Source organism: Rosa rugosa, chromosome 1 (genome assembly GCF_958449725.1).
Source record: "Rosa rugosa chromosome 1, drRosRugo1.1, whole genome shotgun sequence".
NCBI lineage: Eukaryota > Viridiplantae > Streptophyta > Magnoliopsida > Rosales > Rosaceae > Rosa > Rosa rugosa.
In genome coordinates this window covers 72,470,000-72,487,700 of record NC_084820.1, presented here as the reverse complement: position 1 = coordinate 72,487,700, position 17,701 = coordinate 72,470,000, and the positions used below count along the sequence as shown (strand labels likewise).

Below are 17,701 nucleotides of genomic sequence, written 5' to 3'. Positions count from 1 at the left end.
GCCTAGGCGGCAAGGAACCGCTCCGATTTTGGCCTAGGCGTTTCCCTTAGGCGCTGGGCTACTAGGCGGGGACTAGGCGGGCTAGGCGGTGGTGCTAGGCGGGGACTAGGCGGGCTAGGCGGGGACAGGCGGTTCTAGGCGGGGCCTAGGCAGTTCTAGGCGGGGTCTAGGCGGTCGTAAACCCTAATTTATTCTATATTTTGACTATTTTTATATTTATAATTAATTTTTAGACTTTAAATATTGTTATTTATATTATTATATGTCATAAAAATAATTTAAAATTAAAAACAAAAAAACCGCCTAGGCCCCTAGGCGCTAATCTCTGGGTCACCGCCCGACTAGCGCCTAGCGTTTTTTAGAACCTTGCTATTATCAGAACGAAAAACTTTGATAAGGCCATTATATTGTGTTTGAATCATTTTTTGAAATGCTTGAAATGCAGGAAATACAACATCCTTAGACCTAAGCAATGCAACCCATGACAATCGAGTACAATCGTCAATAAATAGAACAAAATAACGCATTCCAGAAATAGTGGGTTCTTTGGAAGGTCCCCACACGTCTGAGTGAATAATTTCAAAGGGAATGAAACGTTTATTAGAAAGGCTCAATGGGTAACTGACTCGATGACTTTTTGCCAAAACACAAGTTTCACAATGTAAGGAAGACTCATTAATGCCAACAAATAAAGAGGGCATAGTTTTACGCATTACACTGAAATAAGAATGCCCTAAGCGTCTATGCCATAACCACACTTCATTCAATTCTCTAGAATTCAAAGTCAAAGCGACTGATGCAGTCTTCCTTGGCTTCTGCCCGACATATGCTTGGTCCAGATGAAACAGTCTTCTCCTCAGATACCCCCTGCCGATTACCTCCCTGGTCAGAAGATCCTGAAAAAGAACATACATAGGAAAGAATGTTATAGAGTACATGGATTGAGTATTGAGTTGGGGAACCGAGATTAGATGATGGGACAAGTCAGGCACATATAAGACATCATGCAAAACTAAGGTGAGTGTGACTCTTATGGACCCAACGCCTAGGACAGGGAAGGACTCACCATTGGCATTTATAACATGTGACACACTAGGAGTGGATAAACTAATGAAGTATTTCCTATCGTAGGTCATATGATCAGAAGCACCAGAATCAATAATCCAAGTATCTGAACCTACAAAGTTTGAAACTTTTAAAGCCATACCAATCTTACCAGTACCTCTACCAACCATTGATACTGAAGGATTGTCAACTCTGCCTGTGGTATGATCTTGCCCTGCAATACCAAGGTACTCCGAATTCTGAACTAGATGGACAGCTGCCTTTCCTTTCCCTCGAGGTCCTGTTGGCTTAGGCTTGCTGAAATATCCAGCTGGATACCCAACCAGCTTATAGCAAGTCTCCTTGGCATGTCCAGGTAGATTGCAATGTTGACATACCAACCCAGAATTGGCTACTGATGAAGGAGCCTGAGTCATGGGATGAAGTCCTGAATGTGGTGCAGTGAAGCCAGGAGGTGGACCTTGAGCCCGTGAAGGCTTAGCTTGGACTGTCAGGCTAGAGATTTCAGAAATAACTCCTCTTGCACTATCCTGCTGAGACTCATCCTAACGGATGTAGTTAAACGCCTCAATAAGGGAAGGAGACTCTTGCTGACGTAGCAGCTCTCCCTTGGCACTGTCATGTCTAGCATCCAATCCACTGAGAAACTGGTGCACACGCTCCAACTCCTTCTCCTTGACATACCAGGCTATATCCTCAGCATCCTTCAATTTGTTTGGTCGCCGCTGATCAATCTCAGCCCAAACGTTCTTCAGCTGAGTGTAGAACACTGAAACCGCTTGTCCATCCTGCTTCATCCTTGTTGCCTTGCACAACAACTCATAGATCTGAGAGAAGTCAGATTCATTTAGATAGAGATCATTGAGCGTCTTCCAAACTTCTGCAGCCGTATCACACCCAATGATCAATTGGACCACCTCATCAGTCATGGCCTTGTACAGAATTGACAGTACAAGTCCATCAGCATCTTCCCACTTGACATATTCTTCACTCTGATCATTAGTCGTCACCTTAATGGTACCGGTGACATGACCCATCTTGTGAATTCCAAGAAGGTGGGCTGAAATCATCTTCTTCCATGTTCTGTAATTCCCAGGTCCATTCAATTTTACTCCTCCGAATGAACCTGAGGAAGAATCCGGATTTTGAACGGAAACTTCAACTTTTGAATACTAGAATTGCTGGTATTCCCTTCTTCTAGAAGTGGAGTATAAGGGCCAGCCATTGGAATACCAACAGAAACAATCGTGCAACGGAATTGAGATAGAAGGTAAGTTGTCAAGTCGAGAGGGATTAATCGACTAGTCAAGAAACAACAGTAAACCTTCTAAAAACCAGAAAACAATCCTAACCCCCAAATTCGAGGAAGGAACAATCTTACCCCAGAGTGTGAGGAAAGAAGAATGAAAGAAAAAAAACAGAGAGACAAAGTCCTCTCGGATCTTCGCTCTGATACCAAGTCAAATATTGAGATGGAAAAAGAGAAAATATTTGTGAGCGAGAATTCTTCTATATTATTCACAATTGTGTAAGGGATATATATACAAAACCCTATTGTACTATACTTGTACTACACATTAGTACGATCTAGTATAAGAAACTAATTCCTATAAGGAAACTACTGAATACACATATTCTCTAAATGACTCACGCGTCAACTAATAATGATTGACATGTCAATATAATGACTCACACGTCAACAAAAATAACAATTGAAAAGCAGAAGAAAACGATGGCACCCACAGATAGAGAGGAGAGATATATATGTCATGAGGGAAAGATAAGGATAATGGTGATTGAGGTCCATCCCATTCACTTAGAGATTCTGGCTTTTATTGGAGCTCAGCAATTGGATGGAGAATATAATGGATGGTGCATATCGGAGGAGTCTCTATTTGTTAACGTGGTGGACCTTCCTCTCTACCTTTTCCCATTTCTGATTCTTCCTAATACTGTAAACATATCATTATCCATGTGCAAGCTAGATGCAACCCGGAAGAATTTGCTTTAGTCTTGCTGGAAATTATTTACTCTGCAAGTGAAAATGGCTTCAAGAAAACAATCATATATGTTTATAATTTGGAAATGATTTTTTTTTCTTTCTCACATGTAATGAAAGGGTATGAGGTAGCAAGAGGCAGGCATATATACCATTCATCAACCTGCACATAGATATAGTACTATAAATAGGAGGTTCGATAGATTCGATTCGATTCGATTCAGAAGTGCTTACACCAATGCATGTGTTGGCCTATAGGGAACCATCCCATCAAACATTTATGCATATATATATGAATTACGTATACGAAATTTCATCTCATTTATTATGATCAACCAGACTCACCATGAGCCACTAGAAAAGGCATTAGTATTTCAAACAGATCGAAGATTTCTTCTACATAATAATGATGCATCCTCATTAACCTAAAACCATTGATTATAAAATTTATGCTATACATGCAATGCACAGAGTTATAATTCTGCAGCACCATTAATAAGAATGTAAGTATGTAACAGATAATGAAAAATTATTCAGAAATTTTTTGTGCTCCGGATTCTTTTTGAGTTGAGAAATTGTTAAAAAGAAAAAAATTGGGTGGATATTTTCAAATTCTGTTAATTGGAACCCTGACTAAAAACCATGTTTTACTACTGATGAACTCATGACACAAGGAGATTTCAGGAAAAAAGGTGCCTGCATGGTTTGGCACGTTTGGAAGTGTCATGGGGGCAACCGTGAGTCCGTGACATGCCAAAACGTACATGTCAATACTTGTTAACACATTTTTTTTCTTCTTGAAAATGTTTTGCAACATAAGTTTTCCTTTTGCTGAGAATGATTTATGGAAGGTGTATGAACTTGCGGAACACCAAAATCTTGTACAATTTTTTTTAATGATTTTTCTTCTGTTTTGACTCTGAAAAATCGTAAAAAAAAATATCAAGTTGAGATTTTTGAATTCTGTATGTTTGAGAAATGCTTAAAAATCATGATTTGAAGGTGAAACTAATATGAGATTTTGACCAAAAAACTGTGTGCTATAGTCCATAATTTTTAGTGAAAAACGAGTTGTTGACCAAAAAAATATTACTATATTAGGTGAGAAAATTCCAGGTCCGTATGGAACATTCATACGCTCACTCCCTTTTGGCGAAATTTACATTATTGCATACATCCAGTCACTTTTTCGGCTGGCACCCCTACTAAAGTTTGGAAATTATTCTATGCACCGACGGTGCAAGTGACCCAACCCTTATAAAATAATCTCAACCCTTGATATTTATTATCAACTTTATTTTTAATAAACAAAAAGTGTATTTAATGCAATCTAACCATTCATTTATGTTGGTGCAAGTGCACGGCGGTGCTCTGAATAATCTCTCCCTAAAGTTTGGGGTAATGTGTTAACCTTATCAGCAACCATTTGCAGTCGCTCAACAAACCGGATGATAATTAGTAACTTGAGCAAAAAGTTTCCTTGTGAAAGACTATTTGAATGATATAAAAAGAGGAAAGGGAGACTAGACTTCCAAGTAATCAACTGTCTGGTGTACATGGAAGCAAGACAACCCCAATAAATCATATATATTTATGTATTTACAAAGTCTAACCGGCCAACCTAGACAAGCCAGGTGCGTTGAAACAATACAACAACTTTTCAGTTCCAACTTACAAGTTACAATCACAACACCAGCTAGCTGCTCAAAGAAGGCCCAAAGTACATGCAGATGGGTGGATTGACCTTGAAGATAGAGAGGATCGCGGATGGAATTGTCCAAATCCCATCACCGCATATTAGACCCGAAGCGACTGCCCCTGCAAAATCCTCTGAATTCTGCCTATTCACTCGCTCCCATATAAACAATATCACTGTCCCGACAAACATATCAATGGCAAAGTAGGCTCCGATGTAGAATGGGACTGCCATAGCCATTGGAATAGGAATATATTGGGATACCTTCTTAGGAGTCACGTCCCTCAAGAGGTTTATCACCAAAGCAGCCACAAAGAAACCGCAACACATAGCCAAGCAGTGCTTTGGCAGCTCGGAGAAGCCTTCAATACCTAAAATTGCCATTTCCCTGAATATTACAGCATATGGTGCTTTGTACGGACCATCAGGTGAGCCAATATCAAAAGCAGTCCAAAACAACCAAAATGTTAATGGAGCTATCACACAACCCATGGCTGTTCCCACTATCTGGCTGATAAACATAGACTTGGCCGAGGACATGGTGAGGTAACCTGTCTTGAAGTCTTGCATGAGATCGGCTGCGGTAGAGACAATGGACATCATCACCCCACAAGCAGCTAAACCAGCTATAACCCCACCATCACTTCCCACTAATGAAGCAATGATGAAAAGACCTATTTTCCCATAAGTTGAAGCTAAACTCCAGTCTGTGAGGCCAGTGCCATAGGAGTTGCAAAAGGCAAGAGCAGGAGCAAGGATGTATGAGCACAGCACCAAATACCATTTGAGAGGCGGAAAGATAATTGGCATTGTTGCTGTCGATATTGCCACCAGGGCCACATATCCAGAACCGGCAACCCAGTTTGGTATTCTATCCTTGAGAAATACCTCATCCCTCTTTTTTTGTTCCAGGGTTACTTCAGAACTCTCACCATCTGCTAAGCACATAACAACTATTAATCTTCAGCAGAAAACATATTCATTCCCACAAAGAATAACTAGACAATAAATGTAGAGTTCAGAAGATACTGATCAGATAATTTAACCAATGAAAGCTGCCTTGAACAATTAACTTGACTCAGGACCTAAAATTAAAATTAGTTTTGGCTCAACTATCAGAACTCAATTTAAGTTCTCTTTATCTATATCTAGCAGAATAAACCACACAGTATGCCTGTGCAGTAAATACATATAGAGTGCTACTCTTAAGTTAAATAATTTACTTTAGCATTCCTAATTACAGTAACAATATTAAATGACAATGATGTTTAAGCCAGTTATGCTCTTACGTCACAACTCAATCCAGATTACTAGATAACTACTACAAGCTAAGAAGAGGGGAAAAAATAAAAGTTCAACACTGAACTAATGCCTTCCGTATATGATTCAATGTGAAGAACTAAAGGGTGTCGAATAAATTATCCATGAATATTAGACATCATATGAATACTCACCCAACTTTTCTTTAACCAAAGGAAGATTGCTCTGTTTACTACTTTTATTGCATATTTCCTTGATAGTAATGGCTATAATCTTGATCAAATTGTATAGACCATCCCCCAAAATAAGGGCAATAGCTATGAAGACCTGTAAACAAACATTACGGATTGAGCCAAACCTCAAATATAATCAAGATTATTGCTATAATGATGGCAGTGTTGCCTCCAACAAAAATGATTCCACAATACCTTATATCCATAAAGACCTTTGAAATCATTGCTACCAAGGTCAGCTGGATACCAGTGCCCAGCATGTTGGGATATGAGAGGCCAAAGGAAACCCCATGATATGATAGCCCCAAGAAGTACTGAGCAGTTGACTATGTGAGGGCAAATAAGACCACATCCGACATAAGTAGGACTGAAGTCGAAATAAAACCTGCACATAGCGAAACATGTAAATACGGACAGCTTTACTTCTAATTCATAAACAAAGTCCTTTGTTTCTCATCACCAGCTACTGCCAGTGGCTCCACCAAAGTAGTGTTAGCCACCTCAACTTATAATTAAGAGGGGTGAAAATGGTGTTGCAGGGGGGGGGGGGGGGGTGAAGGGAGGGGATGAAAAGGGAAAGGGAATTAGACTCAATAAAAGAATCAGACAAAGAAAAAAAGAAGATACTTACGTGTTCTTAAAAAGTGTCAATCCAAGGCTAGGAAAGTTGTCAAACCCACATGAATCTCCAATACCACTGAAGAACCACTTAAAGCAGCTCCAAATTAAACTCATGCTTAGATACTTTCCAAGACATTGCACTTGCTTCCTGCAATAAAAAGAGTACATATATATTCAGTGCAAAAAAAAGTAAAAAAAAAAAAAAAAAAAAAAAAAGATTCATTTTGAACTCAGGCCTCTATTTGAATGAAAACAGATAGAAAGGGCTTAGGATATTAAATCTATATTATTTTATTTTTTTAAAGGGGAAAGAATGACCAGTTTCAGTGAAGTTGAGACATAGAGTTTACCCGGCAAGCTCTGCACCACTTTTAGTGTGAAAGCTATTGATCAACATTGCTGTGGCAGTCCCACTGGGGTATGTAAGTTTGTAATCCATAACCATAACCTGATTTCAGAAGCATATACAAGTGAGGATGCTTTCAACTACAACGAATGCCAATCATGGCATGTCAAACTTTAAGAGTCTTAAAAATGGCGCGGTACAAAATAAGAGACAACAGTTCCTCTGAAAGGTTAACATAATTACTTAGGTATATAAATTGAACAGCCACATCTATCGCAAACTAAAAAGACATTGCGAAAAGTAGAACCATGGAACACAGCAACTAATAACTACAACATAGAAGAACAAAACAGCCCCACAGTGGAAGTAGTTACCTTGCGAAGCGGAACAAGACTAAAAAGTCCAAGGAAGCTGACAACAAGGAGGAAACCAGTCATCCACCACAAGCTCGGATTAATAACATCTTCTGCCCTGTTACCAGGGTAATCCTCCCCGATAAGTTTATATGTTCTCTCATCCATTGCAACCAAATACGAACCGAATCCCCCTGTCCGTCCTCATCAGTTTCATTTTTTTTCCGGTATTAAAAAAAAAGATGCAACCAAAACCAAATTTAATTACACACAGATTAAGAGAGAGGGTTATACCGCTAAAGGCGAGGCCATAGCAAGCGACGACGCAAGTTTGGATGACAGTGTTCTCTTGCCTGGTGAAGGGCTTCACCTGAAACCCAAATTGGGCCAACAACCCGGTCCAGGACTTGACGAAGAAGAACCCGAGCAGACCGGCGGCCACATTCAACGACGGGATGATCCCCACCGTCAGATTCAGCTTGTGTGTGATGATGCAGAACAGGGTCCCCAGCACGGCGCTCACCACCAGCCCTCTCACCGTGATCTGCTCCTTCCATTCCGGCACTCGGTCTTCCTCCTCAACGGCCTTGATTTTGTCTGAATCGTCAACAAGCAACGGCTCGGATATCTCCACGGACGTCGTCTCCGTCCCCATCACTTCCACTTTGAGATTTGAGATTTGAGATTTGAGATTTGAGAAGAATCGAATCGAATCGAATCGAAATAGGGATTTTCGAATTTCCAAGACCCCACTAGAATTTCAGAAGACGAGAGAAGAAACTGACTGAGAAAGGTAGGTAGTTGAGAATTTCGGGAAAGGTATCTATCTGGCCCTTTCGAAAGTTTGTTGGGATTTACCGCGTCCACTCAAAATTTGCCGCGTGTTTCCACACGTTAAAAAAAATGTATTTAGTATTAAATTCTTAGTAGGTTCATTCATTGGAAATGTAACCCCTAATAATCCAAATGTGACCCAATTAATGTTTGAGCCCATTGGGCTGCGTATTTCACTCTCTGTACAATGCGGGCCACCGACCTTATCCACTGCTCAGGTAGGAGTGGTCACTCCGATATGGCGATCTGATGTACTTGTTTAAAATAGATAATGGAACTAATCTTGACCAATAACTTGCAGCAAAAGGCAAATGTGTGCAAGTGCTTTTTGTTTTTTTGTTTCTTTTCTTTTAGGGAAATGAAGGGCTTATTAATGAGGAACGGAAGATGATGTATTAGATTTAAGGGCATCGAACGGGATTCCTCGACCCAAACTTTAAATGCCAAAAACAAGTGTTTCTACCTCATACATGCACTATCAGTATCCCGATTACGTTTTCTAAAGGTATATGTACAAGAGTCTCCTTCAATTCTGAATGGAATTGATGGACCGTGGACAAGGGAGTAGGACAAATTATTACCAAAAAAATATTCCAGAGTATACAGAATATATGACAATCAGTTAGGGAAATTCATATAATACTCATTGTGAATGCAAAACCTCATCAACAAAACCAAAGTTATATCATCATAAGAAATTCAAGAAACAACTATCCGTAATCCATCTACAAAAAGAGACTGATTATGGGCTAAATTATTGAATTCACCTGCTAAAGCAGCAATATGATGGGCTTACCCTACTCATCCAACCTGTTTCTTATCAAAATGCAATAATTCCATACAAATGAGAACAATAATAAAAACATTTATTATTCCATGGTCACCATCCTGAGGGCTTGCAAAACTTTACGTTTGTTGTAGTGTGTATCGAAACTGCAATGAAGGTCAGTGATTCTGATATCTGACACCTACGTATCGTAGCTCTTTGTTGGGTAGCTAAAAATGAGGATGCTCAGCACCCAATTGAGCATTATTGATTGCAACTTTGACAGATTTGAGCAAAGCTTGTCTCAATTAATTACAGTGGGAGACACATACATCGTTTCATACTTTCATGCAAAAAAGGAAAAAAGAAACAAAAACAAAGATGGTATACCAATTCCAACTCGAATTGTTGTCATTTTTAGCAGAAACTTACCTCCACAAAGGAATACACCAAACTCATGAAGAGTGAACAAAGACACTCAAGGACTCCTCACCTTCTTTTTAGTAGTTCATTTCTCTTTGCGTAATATTCAAGCCCCACTGATAGAAGATCTAGTCAAAGACACGTGAATGAATGCACTGCTCTTGTCTGTAAGCCTACACCAGCTTTCTCCTTCCTTAGTCTACTTCCAGAGATCCTTGTGGGGTATGCAGATATTTCTGGGCCAGCAACATTGTCCTACTGCCTCCTCGGTCGAGAAGATACTTGAACATGATAAATAAGGCAGTTGGTGAATGCAAGCCTCTAGGCTAATAAATGCCACAATCATACCTGCATGAAAGGTTTTAATCAAGTACAAAACAACAGGCAGAAATTAAGGCTAAAGCAAGTAGATTACGTCAGTATATGGCAAAAACAGAAACTTAATTCATAAGCTGCAAGCAGAGAAGCTGCACAAGTGTGATTGAAGTAAAAATGGCCCTACTCTTGTCTGGTGATCCTACATTTCATTGTAATAAGACTGCTATCTAGAACCAACACTGGATTAAGATCAACTTTTCACATGCAATGAACAGCTTTAAATAGTAAGGTGCAAAATGAAAATATAGCAAATACAATTTTCATTGAAAATAAACGAGTGAATTACTGTCACTATGATATCACAAAAAACTGCATTGCATTAACTCTTGTAATGTGGCTTAAGAATGCTACAGAAGCTCAGTTAGATCCAATAATCAGATTACAAAATATGTATATTTTCACCAGCGAAACAAGTACAGTGCATACTCTCGTCGTCCTTTGCATTGTTGCACTACCCGAAAGTGTTGAGAATGTGTAACTATAACTCCCACATTGGATAAATATAACCTTGCCTATGGGTTTATAAGGGTTTGGGTCACTCCATCCATAGTCAATTGGTTTTGGATGTGAACCCCAGATTACTTTATCATGATATCAGAGCGGGTTATCCACCTGTTTGGTTTCAGCGATGGCCACACGTGCTCACCGTCACCCAATATAACTTGTCCACGTGTATGGCTTGAGAAATCGCCACACGTGCGGGGGCGTGTTGAGAATGTGTAACTATAACTCCCACATTGGATAAATATAACCTTGCCTATGGGTTTATAAGGGTTTGGGCCACTCCATCCATAGCCAATTGGTTTTGGATGTGAACCCCAGATTACTTTATCAGAAAGACACTTGTTTATCAGGTCTATAGCCAACTAAAAGACATGTCTGTGTTTACATTTTATTATATATTTTATCAAGGATTACATGTGGCATTATTTATACCTGTGAGACTAACTTCAAGAAAACACAAATATGCACGAAGACAATTTCATGGTGTTCAAACCAACCTCCAATTTCTCTAGATGATTTGGTCTTTGATAAGAGCAGCCAACCACAATCTTGTATCTTTCTAATTGGTTCTCTCTACTCAACCTTATCAGACCCTTGTATCAATCAGCATTCAGAAGTCAAATTGAAAGATCTTTATGAGATTATTCTGTGACTCTTTAACATTCCTACCATCTCTTTTTAAATCCCATCTTCCTTGCAAACTACATCTACATCTACATCTATTTTTTGTCTCCCATGGTTACTGAATCAATATAACATCAAGCCCTCCAAGACAGGTGAAAATGAAGGTAAGTTAAACTCATACTAAATATATGAGATGTTATTTTCAATCTATTTAACTTCATCTTTGCAAACCATTGATGCAGTTGTTACAATGGGTGCGCCAAAAATTTCAGCACACTAGCATTGAACCTCTCAAGGATCTCAGTATTGGTATTCCTACTAATTTTCTTTCATTTTCTTCACAATTTACATTAAAACCAAATGTAGAGATTCTGATTCTCCAAACGAACCCGGCACCTCAAGCAAAACCCTGTCAAGCTATTAGGATTTATGATACCTCAAAACCCATATTGCCCGAGGTAGCCAATCTTTTATTACTAGCGCCCACAACCACTATCTCTCCCGGGCGAAATCATTAGGAGCACCTTATACTATAAATCATACAGCTGCTAGTAGACGCCTAATGAAATCATTCAACACACAGATCAACCAGTTTAAATGTCCAGAAATGCAGCCACCAATATGACTAATATGCAAAGATGAAGTCATTCACCTCTAGTTATTTTCACAAATGTCCTAAGTCTTTCCATAACAAATTTCAGGGAATCCTTGTATCTGCCTTTCAGCTCAGCCATCAGATGATGACCAAGATGCCTATACAAAGCCAACCTTCCGTTACAGATATGGATCTACATTCCTAGAGCCACCTAGGAAGGACCAAAAGAAATCTTTTTCTGAATCTGAAGACAGGAGAGAAGAAGAAACATCTGTTATTGTCTCAGAGCTGTTTCATGGCTTTCTCACCATTGGAACTCTTGGCTCGGAAACAAGTGCCAATGAACCAGCAACACCAACGTTTGCAACACCTTTAGAGAACCTAACTGAGAAAAAGACAGAGGTCACAGAAAATGACTTGAAGCTCATCAACTATGAGCTAGAGAGGTTTCTTGAGGCTGAGACAAGGGAAGATCCATCATCAGCGAGGGACAGTCATGTTAGCAGTATTACACTCAGTGGCATGCAAATGGAGGACTCTGAAGATGAAGAGTACTGTGCAGCAACAGTGGTTTGTCCCCTCCAAGGATATCTGCTTGGGTCCTCAGTTGAATTGCCAGAAATGAGAACAGAAGCAAAGAAAGAAAAGGCATCACTACAAGAGCTGTTTGATAGGACAAAAGTGACTGAAAATTTCGAGAGAAGTGAGGAGAAAGATCCCAAGCAAAAACGTAAATCTGCCATGGATTCCATGAAGAAGATAATAAAAAAACTCTATGCTTCTTCCAAGAGCTCCACTTCTACTAGTGGTCATTCAAATGATCCTGTTTCCACCATGAAGAAACTTGGTGAGGCATCTGATTCTGTTTCAACCAAGAAGAAACCCCATAAGGTTGGGTTCCCATAGCTGAACAGCATATCTGATGGCTCTTGATTATACACACATACACATACCATAACACTCATGTATGAGCATATGCACATGCATGCATGCATCATTGCATTCCTAATAATGGCAACCAAGATACAGGTATGTCAATCAGATACTGTCCATGATCTGTTCTAAGCATCTACACAAAAGGGACCTCACTGGTGAGAGATCCAATGGTGGCTTACAGCTTCAGCACACACAAAGGATGTGACACTAGCATCATACAAAATTAATTGTGTAAGGCAAACTTAGGATGAACGAAATCTGGGCCAGTGTGGTTTATATAGGGAATTAGGGATACACTTAAAAGCAGGTGCTGTTGCCAGGTTAATGCTCTCTGGCAAACCAAGAATCCAGTCAGGGAACCTTACTTATGGTAAACCATAAGTATAGGTTCCATGAGACAAATGTATCATAAGAAAAACAATTGTTTTTTCTTTTTTGATAATTTAGCCAAGACTACCAGATGATCCCTCAACTTATATTAGAAAAGAATTGATGACAATTTACCATTCAACTTTTTCATTTCTTTTTGTGTCGAATGCAGGTATTACGTATGTTTCAAAGAAGGATTCATCCTGAAGGCTCTATAGCTGAAAAAGAATTTATCAAGTCCAAGAAATACAAGGACAAGAGCAACTCCAGTAACATTGGTGGTTGTAATAGGAATCTGATACTCATGGGTGCAGAGAACATAAGGTTACCCCATGAGTCAAAGTTTAAGGAAGGGACCAAACAATGTAAGAAGTACATGGACTGGCCTCAATACAGGCTGAATGGCAGTGATTTGAGAAGAAATGAAGAGCACTGGATCAAAACAGATGCAGACTGTAAGTATCTTTTCTATTCCATACCATGGCAACATACTTGGTTTAGTTCCTACAGGTACAAAACACCTAACAACAAACAGAAAACCTAACATCCAGGAGAACAAAAGTACAAAACACCTAATTCAATAATGAGAAACTTAAAAACTAACAATTCAGGAATTGAACCAGATTATACCATTACTTCCAAAAAAAAAAAACAGAGAAAACTTATCATTGATGAGCATACCATCTTCACAACATAGAAGAAAAATTTATTAGGCCACATATGAAGTTTTCCATAATGAGTCTGATCATGGACCTCATGGTCTGCAAAGTTGAGTCTACTATAAATACACTAACCAGTTTCCACTCCTTGCATTTCAGACTTGGTGTTGGAGCTGTAGTAAGAAATCATAAGTGGCCACCTTTATGAGAAAGAATGTGTGTTCGTTTGAATATTTCTATTGGTCATGTACTTATTTGTGAATGATTAAGTGGTAAGTTGCATTCAAGAAAAGGTAACGGTGTACTAGACGTACTTATCTTGTATCAGTGTGATGATGAAGTTTGACTATGTTTATGACTTTATCTGAATCAATAAACATGCTTTTGAGGAGTACTAGACGTACCTATATTGTATCAGTGTGGTCACTGTGATGATGAAGTTTGACTATTTTTATGACCTTATCTGAATCAATATACATGCTTTTGATTATCTACAAATCTTTCAATGGTTGAGACTTGTGAACCATTTTGGTTTGCTTAAATAAGTATTACAAATATATTCTGTGATGCTCCCCGCAGACCCCTCGTATCATCGCCTACTGTTTTGTTCAGATACCATGTAATCTTATCAGACATTTAGTAGACTTGGTATAGCCAAAGAGGCAGATATAGGCATACATCTCAAATATTATACCCACAATCAGACCAACAAATTAAATGCATCTACTCCTAGCTATCTACTATCCAAGTATCCATACAAAGCACTATAGTTGCTTATATTTAACATAGTTCAAAATTTCAATTCATTATAGATAGCAGTTAAAGTCTCCACCTCTTAACAGTATAAACTAGTTGGACTTAGAAAATTGCTCTCAAGCTTCTGGCTATTTCTTAGATTCCGTTTTTATTCTTTTAAGTAATACTTTGCTATCATGAACCCTCCATGTCAAGCATTAATATGTCAGAACTCAGAAGTTAAAATAAGAAAAGATTTAAACCTTGCAGCGTCAGATTATCAGGAGGCACCAGCATAATTTGAAATTAAATTGGCAGAGGCTCCTCCTTAAGAATGCCACCCATATCCATCCTCCAAGAATGATCAACTAAAGCTGCTAACTCTCTGAAAGACACATTACAAGTACCATAAGCAGACACAAAATGCATAGAAAAATATACCAGATACAATGTAGTTTATAAATTTATATTGACTTGGAATGCACTTTAAGCCACTGCAACAATTAATTGTGTTATGAAGGGCTTTTTATTTATTTTTTTCACCATGACTCCATTGGATTTCAGTGGCAATTATATGCACGCTGCTCAACAAATTTAATAGGACCTGTATACCAAGCTCACTCTCTATATTGTACTGGTGTTAAAAAAGATGTCCTACACGATATCCAACTAAGTCTAATGCAGAAATCAAGCTTATGCAGGACACCTCCATCCATCAGATATTGGAAAATGACATACCCTACACCCGAACTACCTAGTTCACTGTGGCAATGCACAAACTAATTCTGAACATAAAACATGTGAAGAATAACAAAGACACTGAAATTAAGGACCAAGGGACAGACTTGAGATCATGGCTGACAACAAGTATGGTTAATTCTTTCTTTAGATGCTGTAGTAGCTTCACAACATCTGCACGTGCCTTCCAATCTGATGAAAACACAGGATACTATAATTTCAAATGAAGGATCAGAAACATAAACCCCCAAAAAAAAAAAAAAAAACTAAACAAAACAAAAAAAAACAAAGAAGGTAAGAAGTATAAGGTATGAGCACTAATAAAAGAATTTACAGAAAAAGGAATTCTCAGACCAAAAAAAAGTATGGACTGGAACTTTGGCATGATTGGGTCAATTTGGTTCAATATTCAAGTGTACCAAAATCACTTTGAATATAATGAATGACAAAATCCAGTTCGAATAGTGACTGGGAAAGACTATATTGGTTGTCAGGTGAAGAATGTTTTGCAAGCAAGGCACAAAGGGGATTTTATGGCTCATTGTTGGAAAGTATCATTTGTTCAACTTGCATGGAAAAAGCAAAGGGGAAGACACATAATGATGTAGAATTAAAGAGCACTAAATTCATCTTCATACCAAGACCAGCAAGAGGTTCATCCAATATCAATAAATCTGGGATTTGTACCTGAAGATTCGGGCAAATTGACAAGTATGAGCGACTTCGTACCATAGCTCTAATCAGCTATGTAAGACTGCAATCTTATGAAAGAAATTACTATCTTTGAATATATTTAAAACTAAAGTCTTACCAATTGAATTGCCAAGGCAAGACGACGTTTGTAGCCACCACTAAGGGAGTGAGGATCTCTATCCAGTGAGATCCCACTTAAACCAACCTGCAGTCATTTTGATATAACAGACCCAATAAATAATGAACATGAATGAGAAGAACAAAACTGTCAGAATATGTAGAAGACATTTCATGCTGAGAAGAGCACAAGTACCCAATTAATCGCTCTGTGGAGGTTTCGAGCAAGATTCTCCTTCATTTGAAGATCTCCCTTTTGCCTTGGCCACCCAAAAGTAACTTCATCAAGCACATTATCTGCCACGAAATACCTAGCTTGAAAGATGGACATATTAATAAAAAAAAAATAAAAAAAAATTGAGGGCTACTGAAAAGTTGGTAATTTACGAACACTAGAAAACTGAAATAGAATTTGCAAACCAATTCTTACTTCCCTAGCTAACATTCAATACCTCTCTGGAAACTGAAATACAATGCCAACTCTTCCTGTGGATAAGGATTCCGGAGACCGAATCGGCTTGCCATCATTTCCATATTTTTGAATCTGAATTGAACCTGAAGTTGGTTTGTTTAACCCTGCAAGCAGCTGAAGAGGGAGAAGAGGGAAATCATACAGCAAGATACTGCTTCGTGCTTAAGAACAAGATGGATAGCATAATAGTTCCCTTAACAACAACAACAACACACAACCTGCACAAGAGTAGTCTTTCCGCTACCACTCCTCCCAAAAATCAAGCCAAAGCTGCCAGGTAAACATGAACAAATTATCCTATGAATACAAAACGTGACATAACATATGTGATCTAGTTCATCGCATCGAGCACGCCCTATCACTTACTTCATTCATCTATCCAAATCACTTGGTTTTCATGCAATAATAAAAAAATGACATTACACCACAGACATGTACCTCTTCTCCGGAAGCGAAAAACTAACAGCATTTAGAAGGCTGAGCTCGGTCCCTGGCGGTTGGTAGCTCACATCTCTGACCTTGAAGTTACAGACAATTTACATTCAGTGTTGTGTTGGTAACTAACTGAATTCAGTACAAATTTAACAAAGCAGACTATTCCAAACCCCTATGGTTATGCACATTGCCTATCTCATCATCAACAACTTATTCGGGAATTACTGTAATATTTGCTAGGAAAAAAACAAAATCAACAAAGACTTACTTCAAAGCAGGAGTAATCGCATTTGAATTTCACAGGTTGAGATTTCCGGAACTTCAAACTGTAGAAAGAAAACGAGAAATTCCAATTGAATTATAATTGTGAAGGCAAAAGATTCATGAGAGAGAGAGAGAGAGAGAGAGAGAGAGGTGAAGCATGCCTTGAAAATGATTTGGGGGTGATTGAGGCAGCCGGTTGGAGCGGTCTGCAGCCTGAAAAGGGCTCCAAAGCCAAAACTGAGCTCGCCATTTTCGCGGTTTGCAGACCGGGGCTTTTTCTGGTATAATTAATACGTTACTTCCTCGTGGGCTTCGGACATTTGGGCTTGGCTTATACACAAGGTGGGCATTTTTCTTCATTTTTGTTTGGGCCACGTAAATGAAACAGACCCTAAATGATTCAATTTCCGACCGTTCTTGAGATCCAAAATGAACTCGGTTCTCTTGCGTGACAAAAGTTTTTTTTTTTTTTTTTTTTTTTTGAAAAGAGAGTGTATATTTTTTAAGTACTTAGTGAATTTCATACGACTACTTAGACATGTTTTAAATGTCTTAATGAATCTCAAAAAACTTATTTTCAACAATT

The 17,701-nt window shown here is 38.7% G+C and overlaps 4 protein-coding genes across 12 annotated transcripts; 1 reads left to right on the top strand and 3 right to left on the bottom strand.

Annotated features, from left to right (window-relative positions):
- Window positions 1-570: 570 nt before the first annotated feature.
- LOC133707460 (uncharacterized) lies at window positions 571-1,481 on the bottom strand. Of its 3 annotated transcripts, none has more exons than XM_062133034.1 (2): window positions 1,208-1,481; window positions 571-896 (listed from the first exon to the last, which is right to left on the bottom strand). In XM_062133034.1, the coding sequence occupies exons 1-2, from the start codon at window positions 1,479-1,481 to the stop codon at window positions 772-774; spliced, it is 399 nt and encodes a 132-aa protein (XP_061989018.1). In that variant the 3' UTR covers window positions 571-771. The 3 variants fall into 3 exon arrangements, with proteins under 3 accessions (XP_061989018.1, XP_061989025.1, XP_061989033.1); XM_062133041.1 differs by having other exon boundaries at window positions 1,217-1,481; XM_062133049.1 differs by having other exon boundaries at window positions 1,223-1,481.
- Window positions 1,482-4,563: 3,082 nt separating this feature from the next.
- LOC133726777 (probable metal-nicotianamine transporter YSL6) lies at window positions 4,564-8,380 on the bottom strand. 2 transcript variants are annotated; one of them, XM_062154395.1, is made up of 7 exons: window positions 7,868-8,380; window positions 7,595-7,767; window positions 7,225-7,322; window positions 6,885-7,022; window positions 6,449-6,638; window positions 6,215-6,347; window positions 4,564-5,698 (listed from the first exon to the last, which is right to left on the bottom strand). In XM_062154395.1, exons 1-7 carry the CDS (start codon window positions 8,226-8,228, stop codon window positions 4,761-4,763), a joined length of 2,031 nt encoding a protein of 676 aa, XP_062010379.1. In that variant the 5' UTR covers window positions 8,229-8,380; the 3' UTR covers window positions 4,564-4,760. The 2 variants fall into 2 exon arrangements, with proteins under 2 accessions (XP_062010379.1, XP_062010380.1); XM_062154396.1 differs by having other exon boundaries at window positions 4,564-5,695; window positions 7,868-8,379.
- Window positions 8,381-9,252: 872 nt separating this feature from the next.
- LOC133726776 (ABC transporter I family member 11, chloroplastic) lies at window positions 9,253-17,374 on the bottom strand. Of its 3 annotated transcripts, none has more exons than XM_062154391.1 (11): window positions 17,277-17,374; window positions 17,120-17,177; window positions 16,855-16,934; window positions 16,635-16,686; window positions 16,397-16,530; window positions 16,141-16,255; window positions 15,946-16,032; window positions 15,773-15,821; window positions 15,242-15,326; window positions 14,660-14,781; window positions 9,253-9,944 (listed from the first exon to the last, which is right to left on the bottom strand). In XM_062154391.1, exons 1-10 carry the CDS (start codon window positions 17,363-17,365, stop codon window positions 14,703-14,705), a joined length of 828 nt encoding a protein of 275 aa, XP_062010375.1. In that variant the 5' UTR covers window positions 17,366-17,374; the 3' UTR covers window positions 9,253-9,944; window positions 14,660-14,702. The 3 variants fall into 3 exon arrangements, with proteins under 3 accessions (XP_062010375.1, XP_062010378.1, XP_062010376.1); XM_062154394.1 differs by lacking the exon at window positions 9,253-9,944 and adding an exon at window positions 13,715-13,834; XM_062154392.1 differs by lacking the exon at window positions 9,253-9,944 and adding an exon at window positions 14,125-14,260.
- LOC133726774 (protein LAZY 1) lies at window positions 9,953-13,961 on the top strand. Of its 4 annotated transcripts, XM_062154389.1 has the most exons (5): window positions 9,953-11,266; window positions 11,345-11,411; window positions 11,804-12,588; window positions 13,175-13,457; window positions 13,821-13,961. In XM_062154389.1, the coding sequence occupies exons 1-5, from the start codon at window positions 11,261-11,263 to the stop codon at window positions 13,838-13,840; spliced, it is 1,161 nt and encodes a 386-aa protein (XP_062010373.1). In that variant the 5' UTR covers window positions 9,953-11,260; the 3' UTR covers window positions 13,841-13,961. The 4 variants fall into 4 exon arrangements, with proteins under 4 accessions (XP_062010373.1, XP_062010374.1, XP_062010372.1 ...); XM_062154390.1 differs by having other exon boundaries at window positions 9,953-11,411; window positions 11,828-12,588; XM_062154388.1 differs by lacking the exon at window positions 13,821-13,961 and having other exon boundaries at window positions 11,828-12,588; window positions 13,175-13,549.
- Window positions 17,375-17,701: the final 327 nt, after the last annotated feature.

Excerpts from the sequence above, each read along its gene's own strand:
- LOC133707460 (XM_062133034.1), bottom strand. The coding sequence starts at position 1,481 with ATGACTCAGGCTCCTTCATCAGTAGCCAATTCTGGGTTGGTATGTCAA. Across the intron at positions 897-1,207 it reads TAGAGGTACTGGTAAGATTG|GATCTTCTGACCAGGGAGGT; the intron begins GTATGGCTTTAA and ends GTTCTTTTTCAG.
- LOC133726777 (XM_062154395.1), bottom strand. The coding sequence starts at position 8,228 with ATGGGGACGGAGACGACGTCCGTGGAGATATCCGAGCCGTTGCTTGTT. Across the intron at positions 7,323-7,594 it reads GTCTTGTTCCGCTTCGCAAG|GTTATGGTTATGGATTACAA; the intron begins GTAACTACTTCC and ends TTCTGAAATCAG. Across the intron at positions 6,639-6,884 it reads TTGACACTTTTTAAGAACAC|GTTTTATTTCGACTTCAGTC; the intron begins GTAAGTATCTTC and ends CGCTATGTGCAG.
- LOC133726774 (XM_062154386.1), top strand. Across the intron at positions 11,412-11,803 it reads TCTCAAGGATCTCAGTATTG|GGAATCCTTGTATCTGCCTT; the intron begins GTATTCCTACTA and ends AACAAATTTCAG. Across the intron at positions 12,589-13,174 it reads CCAAGAAGAAACCCCATAAG|GTATTACGTATGTTTCAAAG; the intron begins GTTGGGTTCCCA and ends TGTCGAATGCAG.
- LOC133726776 (XM_062154391.1), bottom strand. The coding sequence starts at position 17,365 with ATGGCGAGCTCAGTTTTGGCTTTGGAGCCCTTTTCAGGCTGCAGACCG. Across the intron at positions 15,822-15,945 it reads TTGCCTTGGCAATTCAATTG|GTACAAATCCCAGATTTATT; the intron begins GTAAGACTTTAG and ends CCGAATCTTCAG. Across the intron at positions 15,327-15,772 it reads TGAACCTCTTGCTGGTCTTG|ATTGGAAGGCACGTGCAGAT; the intron begins GTATGAAGATGA and ends TGTTTTCATCAG.